At 44.3% G+C, this 17,845-nt stretch overlaps 2 protein-coding genes across 2 annotated transcripts; both read right to left on the bottom strand.

Moving 5' to 3' along the window:
* Positions 1 to 2,657: 2,657 nt before the first annotated feature.
* LOC101135182 (histone H2B type 1-M-like) lies at positions 2,658 to 15,859 on the bottom strand. Its single transcript, XM_055390420.2, has 2 exons — positions 15,398 to 15,859; positions 2,658 to 3,033 (listed from the first exon to the last, which is right to left on the bottom strand). The coding sequence occupies exon 1, from the start codon at positions 15,857 to 15,859 to the stop codon at positions 15,407 to 15,409; it is 453 nt and encodes a 150-aa protein (XP_055246395.1). The 3' UTR covers positions 2,658 to 3,033; positions 15,398 to 15,406.
* H1-4 (H1.4 linker histone, cluster member) lies at positions 2,658 to 17,620 on the bottom strand. The gene is made up of 2 exons (XM_055390419.2): positions 15,398 to 17,620; positions 2,658 to 3,033 (listed from the first exon to the last, which is right to left on the bottom strand). The coding sequence occupies exon 1, from the start codon at positions 17,556 to 17,558 to the stop codon at positions 16,899 to 16,901; it is 660 nt and encodes a 219-aa protein (XP_055246394.1). The 5' UTR covers positions 17,559 to 17,620; the 3' UTR covers positions 2,658 to 3,033; positions 15,398 to 16,898.
* Between the last annotated feature and the right edge of the window lie 225 nt (positions 17,621 to 17,845).

Below are 17,845 nucleotides of genomic sequence, written 5' to 3'. Positions count from 1 at the left end.
TACTCCTAGCACTTTAGGAGGCCGAGGCAGGTGGATCACTTAATGTCAGGAGTTCAAGGCCAGCCTGGCCAATGGCGGCCTATCTTCTTCTGATAATACAAAAATTAGCCAGATGTGGTGGCACGCATCTGTAGTCCCTTTACTTGGGAAACTGAGGCAGAAGAATCGCTTGAACCTGGGAGGTAGAGGTTGTAATGAGCTTAGATCAGGGCACTGCACTCCAGCCAGGGAGACAGAGTGAGATTCCATCTCAAAATAAAAAAATAAAATAATAAAAAATAAAATAAAATAAAATAAAATAAAGACATTAATAAAGAAAAAACATAACCATCTCCAAAGATACTGAGAAAGCATTTAACCAAATATAACACTCTTTCATCATAAACACTTAACAGACTACAATGAGAAGAGAACTTCATAAGGAGGAGCTACAGCGAGTATAACACTTAATGGTGCCGTTTTGGAAGGATTCCCATAGAGGCGGAAGGAAGACAAGTGTGGTGAGAAAGTACTCCTATTCAACACGGCATCACAGGGTTTGGCCAATACCATGAGATAGGAACAGGCAGTCAGAAGAGCAAGGATTCAATAGGAAAAGATGATTATCTTTGAAAATAACATAATTGTCAAGGTAAAAGTTAACAAGAATCTATAAACAATTAGATCAAATAAGAATTGGAATTAGTGGGCATAGGCTAGGCGTTGTGGCTCATGCCTGTAATCCCAGCACTTTGGGAGGCCGAGGCGGGCGGATCACGAGGTCAGGAGATCGAGACCATCCTGGCTAACACGGTGAAACCCCGTCTCTACTAAAAAATACAAAAAAAATTAGCCGGGCGTGGTGACTGTAGTCCCAGCTACTCGGGAAGCTGAGGCAGGAGAATGGCGTGAACCCGGGAGGCAGAGCTTGCAGTGAGCCGAGACTGAGCCACTGTACTCCAGCCTGGGGGACAGAGCGAGACTCCGTTTCAAAAAAAAAAAAAAAAATTAAAGTCATATGAAGATTAATATGTAACATCTTCTTCGACTTAAATGTTCATTTTTTTCCTTCTGACTTTAGAAGAAATTATTTTCATGAGCCTCCAAAAGAACTGCGGACCCCAGACACCGTGCCTGCTGTTTAATGGAGTAGGGCACTGCGTGTACCAGAAGATGATTTTTTTAAAAAAAATTCAATTAGGAAATAATTATTCGCACACATTCATATACATACATACATACACTGAATCCTCACACGAAGAGCCCTACAGGCGTGAGAACAGTAAGGGAGGTGCAAGAAAGGTCTCCTTGGAGTTGGGAGGCGTATTTACAGCTACTAGAGAAGGGGGAAGTGCCAGCTCCCCGAGAAGAAAGCAGGAGGATGCTGAGAGACTAAAGCTGAAATTTTCTGCCTGCTTCCTCACTCTTTTCGTTGGTTTCAGCCGTCTGAAAAACCCTTGTGAGAGGAGCAAAAAGGTCAAGGGAAGATTGTTGCCTTGCTCTCAGTCTTCAAAATTTTCGATCCTCTGTTTTTTTTGTTTTGAGACGCAGTCTCGCTCTGTCGCCTAGGCTGGAGTGCAGCGGCGCGATCTCGGTCACTGCAACCTCCGCCTCCCTGGTTCTAGCGATTCTTCTGCCTCAGCCTCCTGAGTAGCTGGGACTACAGGCGCGTGCCACCTCACCCGGCTAATTTTTTTGTACTTTGGGTAGGGACGGGTTCTCACGGTGTTAGCCAGGATGGTCTCTTAGCTCCTGAACTCGTGATCCGCCCGCCTCGGCCTCCCAAAGTGCTGGGATTACAGGCGTGAGCCACCGCGCCCGGCCGGTCCTCTGTTTTTAAACTGTAAAGGACTCCACCGGATTGTTCGAAGTCTCCGATGTCCCGCGATCTGGTGGCCGCAGAAGAAAGAGGCCGAGTCGGCGGGGACTGGGAACCACCAATTAGCGGCCTACGGGCAACCTCCCGGACGCGCGCGCCGGGCTGACGTTAAACGTACGTGACGCCCTATGCGGGAGCCGGATGGGCGTAACGGGGCGGCGGCGTAACGGGTGGCTCTGTGGTTAGGGCACGGATGGGCGTGGCCGGACGGCCCTATGAGGGGGCCGGCGTTTTTGGCGAGGGTTGATGGGATGACCCTATGAGGGAGCCTGCGTGGAGGGGCACGACCGGCCCCAAGACTCCTTTTCATGGCCGCATAGCCGCACCGGGAGTAGGATGACCGCTGTTATTTTTCAGGACCTCTCATCTTCGGTTTGAAATTCTTTGCTTTTTTCCGGCTTTGTGTGGCTATTTAGTATTAGCATTTTAGGGCAGTTTCATTTCCTTTAAAGTAAAACTCTCCAAAGTGGTCTCCGGACCAGCAGCATCAGCATCACCTGCATAATTTAGAAGTACAAATTATCAGGTCCTACCTCAGATCTAACGCATCAGAAAAGTTTTGTGACTGCTTCAAAACATTGTTTCCCTTAATTCAGATGCTGGAGGAGACCTTTCAAATGGCAGCTTAGCATAAGCTAACCTGTTTTTAACTTCAGGTTCATTACCAAAGCCAAATCAGTGCTTAGGCCTTATCCACTCAGACCTCCTTGATGCTGGAAAGTAAAGTGAAAATAGGTAGATAGATGTCTAGAAAGGGGAGGTCTTAGAAGAAAGGTTTGGATCAACAATGAAGGCAGAATTTACAATTCTCCGCAGATTTTATTAATTATAACTTTTTTTTTTCAGACGTCCTGCCATCTTCTCATTCAGACTTTTCTTAGCAAAGGTAGTCCATGGCAAGTAATGAATTCCCAGTAACTAGGTCTGTAACAGAAGTAAATTCTATTTTTATGTTTATAAACTCAAAAAGTAACATGAAGTGCAAACACCTTTAGTTCCTTCCCCTCGGTAACCTTCTTTTGATGAACCAGTGTGTAGCAAACAAGGATGAGTTGGATTTGGGTGGGATCCACACAGTCATTTTCAGGCAGATGAGACTTCCTAAGTTCTATGTATAGATTCATACTGTCAGTTATTTTATGCATTCATTTCTCCTCTGTCTTCATGTCTCTCCCCTGATTGAAGAAATAAGAAGGGTTTAGTTATTAGGTGCCATTTTGCCATCACCATTAATATTTTCTATACAAAGAGGATTCTTTTTACATGTGCTTCTATAATGAACTATTAGGAATCTCTACTTCAGTTCTAGCTACACTTTAGTAGCATTAACACATAATAAGTCATGCTTAGTCAAGAAATATCACTGAATAATGTGATCTTTGTTTCAAATTCTCCAATTACCCTTCTTGGGTGGGATTCAAATAGTTCAAAAGCTCATATTCTCTCCCTTTCATTTTTGACCTGAAAAGATTTGAACACTCTGATTTTTAACTCAGTGAAAAGGAAAATATAATAACAGTTAAATATTGCTAAGTGCTTACTAAAAGTCCATCACTGTTTTAAGAGCTTTACATGAACTATCTTAAAATAACTTTAAGAAGTAATCTACTATTATTATCCTCTTTGTATACATGAGGAAAGTGAAACCCAGAAAATATGTCACTCATTCAGTTGAACCACTGTGACAACTCAGTAGTGGCCTCTATTCCTGTAGTTATAGATATTTGTGCACTTTAATTACGTCAGAAATTATGTCATGCTGCAAATACGTTTTGAGAGTCTGCCATGTGCCTGGAACAGCCTTAGGCATTAGGAAACAAGCAGCAAAACAGGTGAACTCCCTGTTTTTATGGACCTTACAGTTTTCAGGATTGGAAGGGGAGGCAAACAATAAACAAATTTAAGATAGTGCTAAGAGTAATGAGGAATGCATACAGCAAGTTAAGAATGAGGATAGAAGGGTGCCATTTTACATTTGATGGTCAGAGAAAACCTCTCAGATGTGGTGACATTTTCATCAATCCACTTAATCCAAAACCCAAGAAATGTGAGAAATATTTCAGTTATTATTTGATAGGTATTACACACAACTGAGACACCAAGTATATGACAAGGTCTATCTACTCGTGTCCCCTTTTTGTTTTTTCTCTATCTTTCTACCACATTCTGCTGTGGGTTTCTTTTAGTTCTCCAAGCTCTTTCCCTCCCCCCTGCCCTTTTTCTTTTTTTTTTTTTTTTTTGAGATGGAGTGCAGTGCACCCAGGCTGGAGTGCAGTGGCGCCCTCTTGGCTCAAGGACTACAGGTGCATGCCACCATGCCTGGCTAATTTTTGTATTTTTAGTAGAGACGGGGTTTCACCATATTGGCCAGGCTGGTCTGGAACTCCTGACCTCCTGATCTGTCTGCCTCAGCCCTCCAAATTGCTGTGAGCCACTGCACCTGGCCCCTCCCTTTTTTAGTAGGAGTTTGCTTCTTCCATTCCTTTTCTGAGTCCTTCTCAATTTCTCTCACCTTTTTTCTCATGCTCTCCCCAATTTCCTAGAAAGTAATTGTAACTTGGCTATAATATTTATAAAATATTGTTTTGTATTTATAAAGGATATTTTGAAATTTTAAAACAGAATATTTTATTACTCAAAAATTAGAATACATATGTTTGCCTTGATGCAATTAATTTGGTAGTTCCTGTATGAGCCCACGTTCATTTGACTTTGCTGAAGATTTCCAGAGTATGAGAAACACTTTTTTAGGCTTTAGTGAAAGACAAAGGTAAATGAAAACCATTAGCTGTAAGTCTTCTTAACTGAGGGCTCCAGGAGGTCAAGGACCACCATATCTCTCTGTGTATCTGCAGAGCCCAAGCCAGTGCCTAGGGAGTTTTGCGTACTTCATGAATTTCCTTACAAATCCTTCATGACTAATTTCTTCTATTTGATTTCTTTTCTTTATACCTCTCTCTGCTGAGTGTTAATCTGTTAATCTTACACTTGGAACTTTTTTTTACTATTACTTAATCATTAATCTTAAGTTTTATATATTAAATTATTAACTTAGCTTTAACTTCTTGTCCAATTTAAATTTCATTAATTTGTTTTTTCCATTTTTAAAAATTTTTTCATATTCTGCAATATTTTCTAAGATTTAAAATTTTTATTATATTACTTTTTCTGCTTCAGTTTGTTTTCTTTCAAAAGGCCCAATCTGTTTGTCGGACATTCTAACAACAATCATGCACTAGAGAATTGCTTTACAGACTGCAGTTTAAGATTTCTCAAATGAATTAATACATTCAATGCATATTTTTTAAAAAGCAGCTGCTATGTGCTGGGATAATGTTTTATATAAACTGTAGTGGCACCACTTTGTCCTTTACAATATCTGGGAAAAGTCCATCAGGATATTATGAGGGGATTTTAATGGGCTTTGTCTCTGTGGGTAGTGGTCAATTTTAGTCTGAATTGTCGAAATTCTTAAAGGTTCTACCATTTATAAAGGTATCAGAGCCAGGTGATTGTACATTTGATTTCTATGTAGTCTTTAAAGCACAAGTGCTTTTTACATCCAAGCATTTCAAATATAAAAAAGGTAAAGTGGTTTTAAATTATGTTCATAAATTTTTTACATTTTTTTGCCTTATCAAATTTTTATTTTTACTAATTTATTTATTTATTTATTTAAAAAATGGAGTTTTGGTCTTGTTGCCCAGGCTGGAATGCAATGGCGTGATCTCAGCTCACCACAACCTCTGCCTCCTGGGTTCAAGCGATTCTCCTACTTCAGCCTCCCAAGTAGCTAGGATTACAAGCATGCACCACCATGCCTGGCTAATTTTGTATTTTTAGTAGAGACGGGGTTTCTCCATGTTGGCCAGGCTGGTCTTGAACTCCCAACCTCAGGTGATCTGCCCGCCTAGGCCTCCCAAAGTGCTGGTATTACAGGCTTGAGCCACTGGGCCCGGCCCAAGTTTTTATTTTCATACACTTTTTTTTTTGGTATTGAAAAGGAAAGCATAATTACCACAAAGTACAAAGGACTAAAGCAGGACTATAATAATAAATGAATCAATTTGGCCTGGAAAGCAGATACCTTCAATAATATTAATGTTATAATACAAGCTCATTCAAGTATTTGACGTTGCTTTTTTTTTGTCCTTTTAAATATGATACCCTGTACACATATGTAACAAACCTGCACGTTGTGCACATGTACCCTAAAACTTAAAGAAGGATAATAATAAAAAAATAAAAATAAATAAATAAATAAATATGATACCCTAGCCCATAGTAAAGATAATGTATTATGAGCATAAGGTGCAACCTTCTCTACAAAGCCAGATGAAAGTTTTTGTCTCCAATGAGAAATAGCTCTGAGTTCTTATCTTTTCTACTATCAACATGCCTGAAGTGGGAGAGGGTCGGGGCTGGGGAAAATCCAAGGACCCTTCAACATGGGAGGATTCCATTCAGGAGGGGACCAGATAATTCAGATCACTCTACCTAGCCTTTTTTGAAAAAAACAACCCTCACCCTCCATAGTCATCTTCCTTGGCTCTTCTCCTCACTTCCAGGGCCTTCTAAGCAGCTTACTTACTTTTGTAAAATCAATCACCAGGAAAGGGACTGATAGAACAACACAAAAATATTTAACAACTTTGACATAGGGGCTTAGCACCTCTATCTGAGCCCCAGCGGTCTAGGCTGGGGGAGGGCTGGATGGCCCTTCTCTACTGGTAGTGCATTTGTTCCCAGGTGCAAGAGCAGGTGAAAGAGAAACCTGCCCCTTAACAGGGCTGAGACACACAGACCTTCTGATGTTTGATGCCCAAAGGTTGTGTTGGCGTGGACAAACCTTGAAAGAGATATGATGAAAAGAGGGATCTCGGCAGGCTGTTGCTTTGTGTCTCAGGTCTTGGATCCCCAGGGGAGGATAGTGGGTATGAAGTAGCTAGCTCTGATGGCCCCTGCCACTTCTGGCATGCTTGTCACAGATACATCGGTCCTAAATTCAAGTGTCTTCAGAAATTGAATATGTAAACTACTCTTTGCAACATTAACTCCTATCATTTTACAAAAAAAAAAAAAGAAAAAAGAAAACAAAAAAAAGAAAGAAAAAAATGTGAAGAAAAGAAAAAAAGAGGCCGGGCACGGTGGCTCATGCCTGTAATCCCAGCACTTTGGGAGGGCTAGGCGGGCAGATCACCTGAGGTCAGGAGTTCGAGACCAGCCTCATCAACATGGTGAAACCCCATCTCTACTAAAAATATAAAAATTAGTTGGACATGGTGGTGCATGCCTGTAGTCCCAGCTACTCAGCGAGGCTAAGACAGAAGAATGGCTTGAACCCAGGAGGCGGAGGTTGCAGTGAGCCAAGATCAAACCATTGCACTTTAGCCTGGGTGACAGAACAAGACTCCGTGTCAAAAAAAAAAAAAAAAAAAAAAGCCAAAAGCGTCCCCCTCTGCTCGTGCCGACCACCAATCTATGTTGAGATGAAGTCCTTACCTCCCTGCCCCAAAGGGGCTTCCTCTTTGAGGAATGTGTGTGAAGAAGATGGCAGCCCCCCTGGCCTGGGAGTAAACCCCAGATAAGAACAGCCTTCCCCCACATCCCAAGGCTTCTTTGTGCCCCCAGAAGCAGCAGAGGAAAAACAATGAAGTTTCTGTGGTGCTGGATATAGTACATGGCTGCGTGACCTGAAGGAAAGAAGGAATAAAGGGAAGGAGGAGGGGGTCCAGGAGCCCAGTATCTGATACGATGCGGAGCAGGCACCAGACTGAGCAGGGAAAGGCCTCAGATTCCACTGTCATAGCAGAGACCATGGTTCGAGACATGGGTCATAGGAACTGAAATGGGCTTCCCACATACTAACCACTGGGAGGTCAAAGGCGAGGAAGGGCCCAGGCTAAAAGCAATGAGATGCCAAGGTAACAGGCAAGACTTTGTCAGCCTGTGGTACTGTCTCCTACTTCCAGCCTTTGGGCTCAACAGAGGAACCAGTTGAAAAGGAGGGTCAAAGACACTGAGTAAGTGAGCAACAGGACCACCAACTCCTCTGTGTTGCCCAGATCCCACTGAGAGTGAACAGGGAGTTATCCCTGTATCCAACACACATCCCAGTCTGTGTGGGTCAGTCCTTCATCACCCTCCCTAGCTTCTGATGACAGCAGACTTCAGCCATTCCATTGTCATTCACAGCCCAACCCAGTCAGTGGCTGAAGAAGAGAAGTCAGGTATACTCTATGTCCACATCTATTTTCCTGCCACACGGCTTCACCAGCTGGCAGGGTTCCCTCCTGGCCCCCACCTCCTTTTCATCCCTCATTCCCAGGTGGGCTCAATTGGAGGGTGGGCAGATAGACGGCTTACAGAGGGGGGATGAGACCAGGCCCTAGGAGGAGAATGGCAACTTTCTCCACTTTTTAAGAGAGACAGAGCCTCCTTGACGTCTCAGAGATCTTTCAGGTCAACACAGGAAACATTTCCAAGCCTCAGCTGTGGGTGTTCACCTTTTCTCTCTGGGGTAGGGGACATGTTCCAGCTGAGAACAAGTATGTTCCAGATGCAGGCCAAGTTTGTTCTCCAAAAGTTTGAAACAAACTTGGCCTTGGGGTTTCATGGGTAGGATGCAGGACGTCACGGCAGGACGGGGCCTGACATGAGGCAATAGCAAGCAGAGCAGGGACACAACGGTAGCAGCTGTGTACAGACACAGGATGTCAGCTTCAAACGATGCAATAGCAAGGATATCTTGGGCATGGTTCTGATCCAAGCCACCACAAACTCTTGCCTCCAGGACAGAGGCTGTGTACATGCAGCAGCCCAGAGAAAGATTCTAGGGAGTCCAAGACCAGGCACATCCAGAGAAGGTCGGAGCTCTTTGGGTTGGCTCTCCACTGTGGAAAACAGACATTTGGGTATTTCGGATTCCCACTCCACAGTAAGGCAACTTAAAAATATTTCCAAAAACAAAAATCCAACGGGAGAGGATAGACATCATTTTCTGTGGATTCATTGGGGGATTTCTGATTTCTTGTTTTTTAATTGTTGATTTTTTTCCCCATTTTCCCAGAGATGGAAAGGTCAGAGAAAAATAAATCATCTTTCAATATAGTCTTTCCTGATATGAGCAGCATCTCTCTGGGCTGGGGAGTAAAGAGTGTGGGGAGAGGGGAGTGAGGAGAGGCTAGAATCTTCCCCCAAGCCCCAGTTTTAGATCCTTTGGTTTCCTTCTCCCAGAAGATGGCAGAAGGGCATGGTAGGGACAGCAAAGAGAGAACATGGTGATGATAAACCCTACAAGATCAAGGTGCTGGTTCTCCTGGGGCTCAGGGGTACCACCAGAGCCTTCCATGGGATGGTGCTGGGCAATGGGGCCTGCAGAGCCTTCTTGTGGGCTGCATAGTTGGCTGGAAGGGGAGCAGGAAGATGTTAGGTGTGGGGACCAGGGTTGCAGCCTACTAGCTATGGTAGGGCTGCAGATTTTGGTAATCCAGATGAACTATCAATAATTTAAAATTATATATATATATAAAATCTCCCTTGCTCTCCTCTCTCAGAAGAAGTTAGGATGTAAAGAATCATAGAAGAGAGGGAAGGGGATGTTGAGGCTCCTGTCCAGGGGAACTCTGATAGCCCAAATGGTATACACATTGCTACTCAGCACAAAGGCCCATCCTAATAATTCCAGGCTTGTCCTTTTTTGTTCCCTGTCCTGGGACTGGGCATGGCCATGCACTTCTTGCCCATCCCATCCCTTTCCCTGCCTCAAGCCCCAGGGCTAAATGGTTTTTCACTTTCCCAAATCTGTGTGTCTGAGTGCTGGCTTGTCCACTTGGCATCTGCCAGGATGGGCTGGCCATTGGGTGGTATAGAGGGCTGGCTGATCATGGTGGCAGGTCTGCTGGGAGACTGAGAGGGGCACTGCTTCCTGCCCTCACCCCTGCCACCTCCTGCTACCACTGAGTGTTGCTTGTGGTTGGCCTCCTCACCCATGGGGGGATCTACTCAGAAGTCTTCAAGACTTTGGAATTTGCTGAGGTATTTTTGCAGTTGGGGTCAATGTCCACATTTTTGGCTTTGGAATATTTCAATAAGTTCTTTTACTATTCTTATCTGAAAGGGTGTAGCTTAATTCTACTTCTGGGTATGTGCCAGATTTCAGTGACTTGCTTATATTGAATAACATGTGCCGGAGGAAATGGCTCACACCTGTAGTCTCAGCTACTTGGGAGTCTGAGGCAGGATTGCTTGAGCTCAGGAGTTCCAAGGTGCAGTAAGCTAAGATCAGGTCCCTGCATTCCAGCCTGGGTGATGGAGCAAGACTCTGTCTCTAAGAAATAAATAAATAATGTTTAAAAAGTGTGGCAGAAGTGTGTAAGTTTCGAATCTTGTTCACAAAAGGCATTGCGGCTTATTCCTTCCCCCTTCTCTTTCTTTTTTCTCCTGCTAAGAGAAAACAGTTGTTTGGTTTTGAAGATAATCAGTTACCCCTCTAGAGAGGTCTAACGGGCAAGGAACTGAGGCCTCCACCCAAAAGTCGGCTTGAACTTGCCAGATATGCGAGTGTGCCACCTTGGAAGGGAATCCTCCAGCTACAGTCAAGGATTCGGATGATTGCAGCCTATGTTTACAGCTTGACTTCAACCTCAAGGAAGACCCTGAGCCATAACCACCTAGCTAAATCACTTCTGGATTCCCGACTCACAGAAATTAGTTTTGGGATAATTTGTTACACGGCAATAGATAACATAATAGACATGGGGAGCCCCACAATTAACCTTATAGAGCTACCATAATTTTTATAATGAAACTTGATAAAGGTAAGCCCAAAATAGAACATAATAGAATGGGCCAGGTGCGGTGCCTCATGCCTGTAATCCCAGCTACACAGGAGGCTGAGGTAGGAGAATCGCTTGAACCCAGGAGGTGGAGGTTTCAGTGAGCCGAGATCGTGCCACTGCACTCCAGCCTGGGTGACAGAGTGAGACTAAATCTAAAAGAAAAAAAAAAATCATAGAATGATTTTATGCAAATAGAAATGGAAAAAATTCATGAAAAATATTAACAAAATTTACCGAGGTATTATTTAAAATAATAATATACCATGACCAAGTAAGATTTGGACTAGGAATAGAAGCATGAATCAACACAAAGAAATCTATCTATACTTCATGGCAACAGGTTAAAAAAGAAAAAGCATATGATTTCTTCAGAGGTCAAAGTGATTGAATAAAATTCATAAATCATACCTAATAAAAAATCTTAAAAGAAGATTAGAAGGAAACTACCGGGCTCGGCACGGTGGCTCACACCTGTAATCCCAGCACTTTGGGACCCCATGGTGGGCAGATCACTTGAGGTCAGGAGTTTGAGACTAACCTGGCCAGCATAACGAAACCTTGTCTCTACTAAAAATACAAAAAAATTAGCCGAGTGCGGTGGTGTGCGCCTGTAATCTCAGGTATTCAGGTGGCTGAGGTGAAGGCGGGAGGCTGGGAAGTGGAGGCTGCAGTGAGCAGAGATCCGGCCACTGCGCTCCAGCCTGGGCAACAGATAAAACTCTGTCTCAAAACAACAACAACAAACAAAAACCAAAAACTACATTAACACAATGAAGACTACACATACACATGCATGCACATACACACAAAAGCAATTATAAATCATCAACCACCGAAGTCATTTCTATGAACAGGAGGAAAAAGACAATACCTGGTAGCATGTCTAATGTGACATATTGTTTGTGATGGTAGCTAGCACAGTAAGATGATTAAAGCAAACAATAAATAGTTATGGGAGAGAATATCGAACATTTTTATTTGCTAATAGTACTATATGCAATTAAAATCAAGTCAGTCGACTATTGATTAGGATTAATAGAATTTGATAAGGTTAGCTAGACACAAAATTCATGTAAATAACCAATTATCCAATTATCCTCCTACATGCAGAATTTCAAACAGTGCTTTAGTGTGAGGTCATACGTCAATATGTAACAGAAGTCACAATCTTTTGAAAATCAGTATTACATCTGTAAAAATTTGGAGAGCTTAATTAATTCACACAACACATAGTGACTCCCTTTTTTTGTATCATTTTTCTGTTTAAATATTTACTTTGTTAACCTAGGCTTGCTTTGATGAGCAATACATTAGGTTTCAATTTTTATTTTCTTATATTATTTTTAATTATTAGTAATCCATCCATTCTAGAAAATTATTGGCCATGATCTTTTAAATCTCACATTTGCATCATTCTCCCTGATTGTTTCTTCTGGTACTGTGATTAGGTCAACGTCAGATCATGTTTTACTACTAATTCTAGGTCTCTTTTCATTTATTTATTTATTATTTGAGACAAGGTCTCACTCTCATTGCCCAGGCTGGAGTGCAGTGGTGTGATCATGGCTCTCTGCAGCCTTGATTTCCCTAGCTCAAGTGATTCTCTCACCTCAGCCTCCTGAGTAGCTGGGACCACAAGCACACACCACCATGCCTGGCTAATTTTTTGTATTTTCAGTAGAGTTGGGAGTTTGCCATATTATTCAGGCTGGTCTCCAACTCCTGGGCTCAAGCAATCCTCCTGCCTTGGCCTCTGAAAGTGCTGTGATTACAGGCATGAGTCACCTTGCCCGGCCCTAATTCCAGGTTTCTTAAACTCACTTGTGCATTTTTATCTCTGCATTTCAGATAATTCCTTAAGATCTGATTACATAGTTTATTAAATTTCTACCGGTAGGTCCAATTGGCTGCTGTTAAACACATGCAGTAAGCTTTTCATTTCAATTTGTCTTATAATTACATGTTTATTTTCTAGAATTTCTATTAGGTTCTTTTTTCAAATCTATGTGGTCACTTTTGGTATTTCCTTAGTCCCTCAATATATTTAATAAGACTTTTTGTTTCTTTTTTTTTCCTTCAGATGGAGTTTCACTCTTGTTGCCCAGACTGGAGGACAATTGCATGATCTTGGCTCAATGCAACCTCTGCCTCCTGGGTTCAAGCGATTCTCCTGCCTCAGCCTCCTGAGTAGTTGAGATTACAGGTGCATGCCACCATGCCTGGATGATTTTTGTATTTTTAGTAGAGACGAGGTTTCACCATATTGGCCAGGCTGGTCTCCAACTCCTGAGCTCAGGTGATCCGCCTGCCTCAGCCTCCCAAAGTGCTGGGATTACAGGCGTGAGCCACTGTGCCTGGCCTCTTTTTCTTTTTTCAAAAAGACACTAGTCATTTCAAGTCTGTATTTTTTTTTTTTTTTCTGAGACAGAGTCTCATTCTGTGGCCCAGGCTGGATTGCAGTGGCACGATCTTGGCTCACTGCAACCTCCACCTCCCAGGTTCACGCGATTCTCCTGCCTCATCCTCCTAAGTAGCTGGGATTAAAGGCGCACACCACCACACTGGCTAATTTTTTGTGTACTTTTAGTAGAGACAGGGTTTCACTATGTTGGCCAGACTGGTCTCGAACTCCTGACCTTGTGATCCGCCCACCTCAACTTCCCAAAGTGCTGGGATTACAGGCATGAACCACCGTGCTCGGCCTCAAGTCTGTATCTTGTTAATTCTCCCTTTTCATTTCCATTGTCTGTTGCTTTTTTTTTTTTTTTTTTCCAGAGACAGGATCTCAAACTTTTGGCCTCAAGCAATCCTCCAGCCTCAGCCTCCCGAAGTGCTGGGATTACAGGCATTAGCCACCACGCCCAGCTCCCATTGTCTGTTGCTTTTGTTTTCATTAGTCATACTTCTAGTTTCATGATGTTTAATTTAGATTGTGAAGCTCCTTGTGCATTTTTGGGGGGATATTTTAGCTGTGGCAATTTGTTGAGGTGTAAAATGAAGCTTCTTTTCCAGAGATGACTTGTATTTGTTTCTACCGGGTGCTCAGGGGCACAAAACCAGCCTGGGATATGCCTAAATTAAATTCTCAGCTTGGGTGTTTGAATCCCTATAGTATGAATGCCAGGAACAAGTAAGCATCGATGGCTTGTAGTCCAAGCCTTAGTAGTAGAATCTACACTGCTCAGAACCCAACTTCGGAGCTGACTTTTTTATTTGCATTAATCTGTGATGGGTTTGTATGTGTGGTTCATCCTTCTACTCTTGAGATGACAGATTTAGGTCTGGTGTCTCACCTTCACCTAAAAAGATATATCAGGCTCTATACCCTGGTCAGTTTCCATGGGTTGGGTAAAAGCCAGCTGTAGTGCTTGGGGTTTAACATGGGCCAAGTCCCTGGCTCTGAGTTTACTTTCTTAGACCCTCTTTCTTACTTTTAAGAATTTAGAAAATATTACTCAGGCGTTTATTTATCCGTCCAAGTACCACGCTTGCCATGTTATGGAAAATGTATCCCATAATCCATCATTTCGTGTTTGTTTATGAGGGCATGAGGACAAACTTCTAAATTCATTCCTCTTTTAGACAATGATCATCCATCACTTAAATTCTCCCTCTCAGCCAACATTTGACTCCAAACCTAGCCTCATCCATCTCACATTTTTCACGTCTCAAGTGTTTGTTCCTTTCCTTCTGGCCACTCCCTCCTAGTTCCCTCCCGACTCTTTTCCGAGATTCTTTTTCTCCCGCAATCATCCATTCCCCAGCAGTGAAAACCTTTTGTCATCATCCTACCTTGTGCAGCAGAAGCTACATCCTGCCAGAAGGAGGTTTTCTTTCCCTTTCTACCTTCTCCAGTCCTCGGTACTCAGGGGCATCTAGGAAAGGGTAAATTGTACTGCAAAGGGGGCTTCAGTCCTGCGATAACTATTGCCTACCTGCAGTCAGGCACCTTAATGATTGACTATTTGGTTTCTGCCGTTACCCGGAGGACTTTTAACCTGAAAGCTGCCAAAAAAACCCCTATAAATTAAATGGCTTTCTGAAAAAGACGGTTTAGCAAAAGAATTTTAAGGTGTCTCAGAAGCTGCTTCTTTTTCCTGCACCTCAGCGCCTAGGATCCGCCTTTCCCTGCCCTACTCGCTTAAGAGCTTCAGACAGAAACTGGCCCAATTACAAAACAAATCAGAAACCTTTGTAATAGTTCCGTGTTCAGCTCACATTGTCTTCAGCCTTTACTTGCAGTTATTACATATCTGCATGGTAAAAATTTTACAAGAAAATGGGCGGGGGTGGTGGTGGAGAAAGCTCCAAACATAAGTTGTCAAGAGCGTGCACTTTCGTGCTCAGGGCGGGCCGTCACCACACCGAGTCCCGGATCAACATCACGATCAACTTGGAAATCTGCACACGGAAACCAAAGAGCTGTACATTTACAATACTTTCAGTTTGTGCTAGTGTTATGTGATACTAAATGAGCTAACGATCTAATACGTGCCCATAGCACTCAATTTCTGGTACCTATTGTTATTCCCTGTAACTTCCAAGTTATTTCCTCTGCAGTACTAACGTAACATTAAAGATTGGTACTGTGGTGCTAAGTCCAATAACCCCCCTTTTGAATGAAATGATTACAACTCATTTATTGAAAACATGCGTGGCTCTTAAAAGAGCCTTTGGGATTAGGTGTAAAGATGCTTACTTGGCAAAGTTACTTGGAACTGGTGTACTTGGTGACGGCCTTGGTGCCCTCCGACACGGCGTGCTTGGCCAGCTCCCCCGGAAGCAGCAGGCGCACGGCCGTCTGGATCTCTCTGGAGGTGATGGTCGAGCGCTTGTTGTAATGCGCCAGGCGGGAAGCCTCGCCCGCGATGCGCTCGAAGATGTCGTTGACGAAGGAATTCATGATCCCCATTGCCTTGGAAGAGATGCCGGTGTCGGGATGGACCTGCTTCAGCACCTTGTACACATACACTGAATAGCTCTCCTTGCGGCTGCGCTTCCGCTTCTTCCCGTCCTTCTTCTGAGCCTTAGTCACCGCCTTCTTGGAGCCCTTCTTTGGGGCGGGAGCAGACTTGGTAGGTTCAGGCATCGTAGCGTTAATAGTAACAACACTGTTGCAAACACCTGAGAAAATAATCACTCCCGCCGAGGCCCCGTTCATTTATAGATGCGGTATTCAAATGAGGTTAATCAGATTTCGTTTATGATTGGATTAATTTTAGAGTGTCGTCACAAATGCCAATGTAAACGACACTTAAAAGTCTACCTTTTCATTGGCTATTTCGTTCCTTTACTTTTACCCAATCAGAAAGCCCAGACCAGACTACCCGAGGCTACTATAAATAGGCCTCTTTAGGCAAGCCAGCTGTACACTTCGCTCGGAGCAGTTGATTTTTGAGATCTGGCTTTTTTAACGTTGTGGTGTCAGAACTTACACTGAAAGATACTTAACAGATTAGGAGAGCTCACATTCCTTTCTTCCTTTAACAAATTATGGGACTCGGTGCATACAGAAGCCGTGCTAATTGGGACATCCCCAAGTCTGGCAGTTTTACGTTTCGGCAAGTCCTCTTAATCCATCCAAATGCCACATTTAAGGACCAAGTATTTTTCTGCAGTGTCGGTTTCTAATTTTCAGTTATGTGGCAGTGGTCTCCCCAAGCACTTGAAATATAGCCCTTAGAAAATCAATGTCAGTACTATGCCACTTGTCCTAAGACGTACTCCTCTGAACTCCCTCACTGCCTGCCATACTCGTTAGGGATAACCAGTAGGCTTGTAACCAGCACAGAAATTGATACTGTGCCGTGTTTGGAACTCGGAAAAACCCAGCTTAGAAGCCCGGGAAAATCCCACCATTTTTTTTCCCATGCTATCTGCAGGCCAGGGCCTGCTGAGTGCAAAGCACACGGGAGGCCCTAATGGGTTCAACTCCGACACTCGAGAATGCAAAATCGCAATGACGCCACTGCACTCCGGCTTGGGCGACGCGACCTCTTAGTCAAAAATAGTTCCCGAGACACACACAATCCCACTCCTCTCCCCCACTTTTGTTCCCGGGAGACCCGCCCCTGCTTAGCAGCGTTTTCCCGAGCCACGCCCCCAATAGTGCAACAGCTCTTTTACTGAGAGCGGTGGGTGGCTCTGAAAAGAGCCTTTGGGTTGTGTTGGGCTTCTAAGCAGTTGGCCAAAGGAACTTTCTACTTTTTCTTGGCTGCCGCCTTCTTTGGCTTGGCTGCCTTGGGCTTGGCGGTCTTTGGTTTAGCCGCCTTGGGTTTCACTGCTTTGGCCTTCGCTGGGCTCTTGGGCGCCTTTTTTGGCTTGGCTGCTTTCGCCTTTTTCGGGCTTTTCGCTTTTTTGGCTCCAGCAGCTGCAGCTGGCTTCTTCGCCTTCTTTGGGGTCTTCTTGGCGCTCTTCTTAGGGGTGGCCGACCCCGTCGCCTTCTTGGGCTTCTTCGCCGCTCCTGCTGGCTTCTTGGCCTTGGCCGCGCCTGCCTTTTTAGCCTTAGGCTTGGCTTCCCCAGAGGCCGCCTTCTTGTTGAGTTTGAAGGAACCCGACGCGCCGGTGCCCTTGGTCTGCACCAGGGTGCCCTTGCTCACCAGGCTCTTGAGACCCAGCTTGATGCGGCTGTTGTTCTTCTCCACGTCATAGCCAGCGGCTGCCAGCGCTTTCTTGAGAGCGGCCAAAGATACGCCGCTGCGCTCCTTGGAGGCGGCAACAGCTTTAGTAATGAGCTCGGACACCGGGGGCCCAGACGCTTTGCGCTTGGCCGCACCTGCAGACTTGCGGGCCTTCTTCTTCACGGGAGTCTTCTCGGCAGGGGCCGGAGCAGCGGGCGCGGCAGGCGCAGTCTCGGACATGTTGAAGGCAAGCGTGAGCGAGAGCAATTCGAGCCGGAAGCAGAGGCACTGGCCGGGACTCGGGCCGCGGCGCTGCGCCCGCCCGTTTATATAGGGCGGAGCTGCGCCGTGATTGGTGCGCTGTCCAGCCCGCCTCGCTGGCAGCCGCAGAGTGTCCTGTCGGATCCCGAGTTGTGTTTGTTACACCTCAAAAAAAGCCAAAAATATAAAAATTGTCTACACCGAACTGCCCGATTTTTCTCAGATAATGATCCCCGAACCCTCAGGCTTCACGCAGATCTCAAATT

This window comes from Gorilla gorilla, chromosome 5, assembly GCF_029281585.2.
Source record: "Gorilla gorilla gorilla isolate KB3781 chromosome 5, NHGRI_mGorGor1-v2.1_pri, whole genome shotgun sequence".
Classification (NCBI taxonomy): domain Eukaryota; kingdom Metazoa; phylum Chordata; class Mammalia; order Primates; family Hominidae; genus Gorilla; species Gorilla gorilla.
Note: the sequence above shows the minus strand (reverse complement) of the source record. Positions and strands in the feature narration are given on the sequence as shown.

Excerpts from the sequence above, each read along its gene's own strand:
- H1-4 (XM_055390419.2), bottom strand. The coding sequence starts at position 17,558 with ATGTCCGAGACTGCGCCTGCCGCGCCCGCTGCTCCGGCCCCTGCCGAG.
- LOC101135182 (XM_055390420.2), bottom strand. The coding sequence starts at position 15,859 with ATGAACGGGGCCTCGGCGGGAGTGATTATTTTCTCAGGTGTTTGCAAC.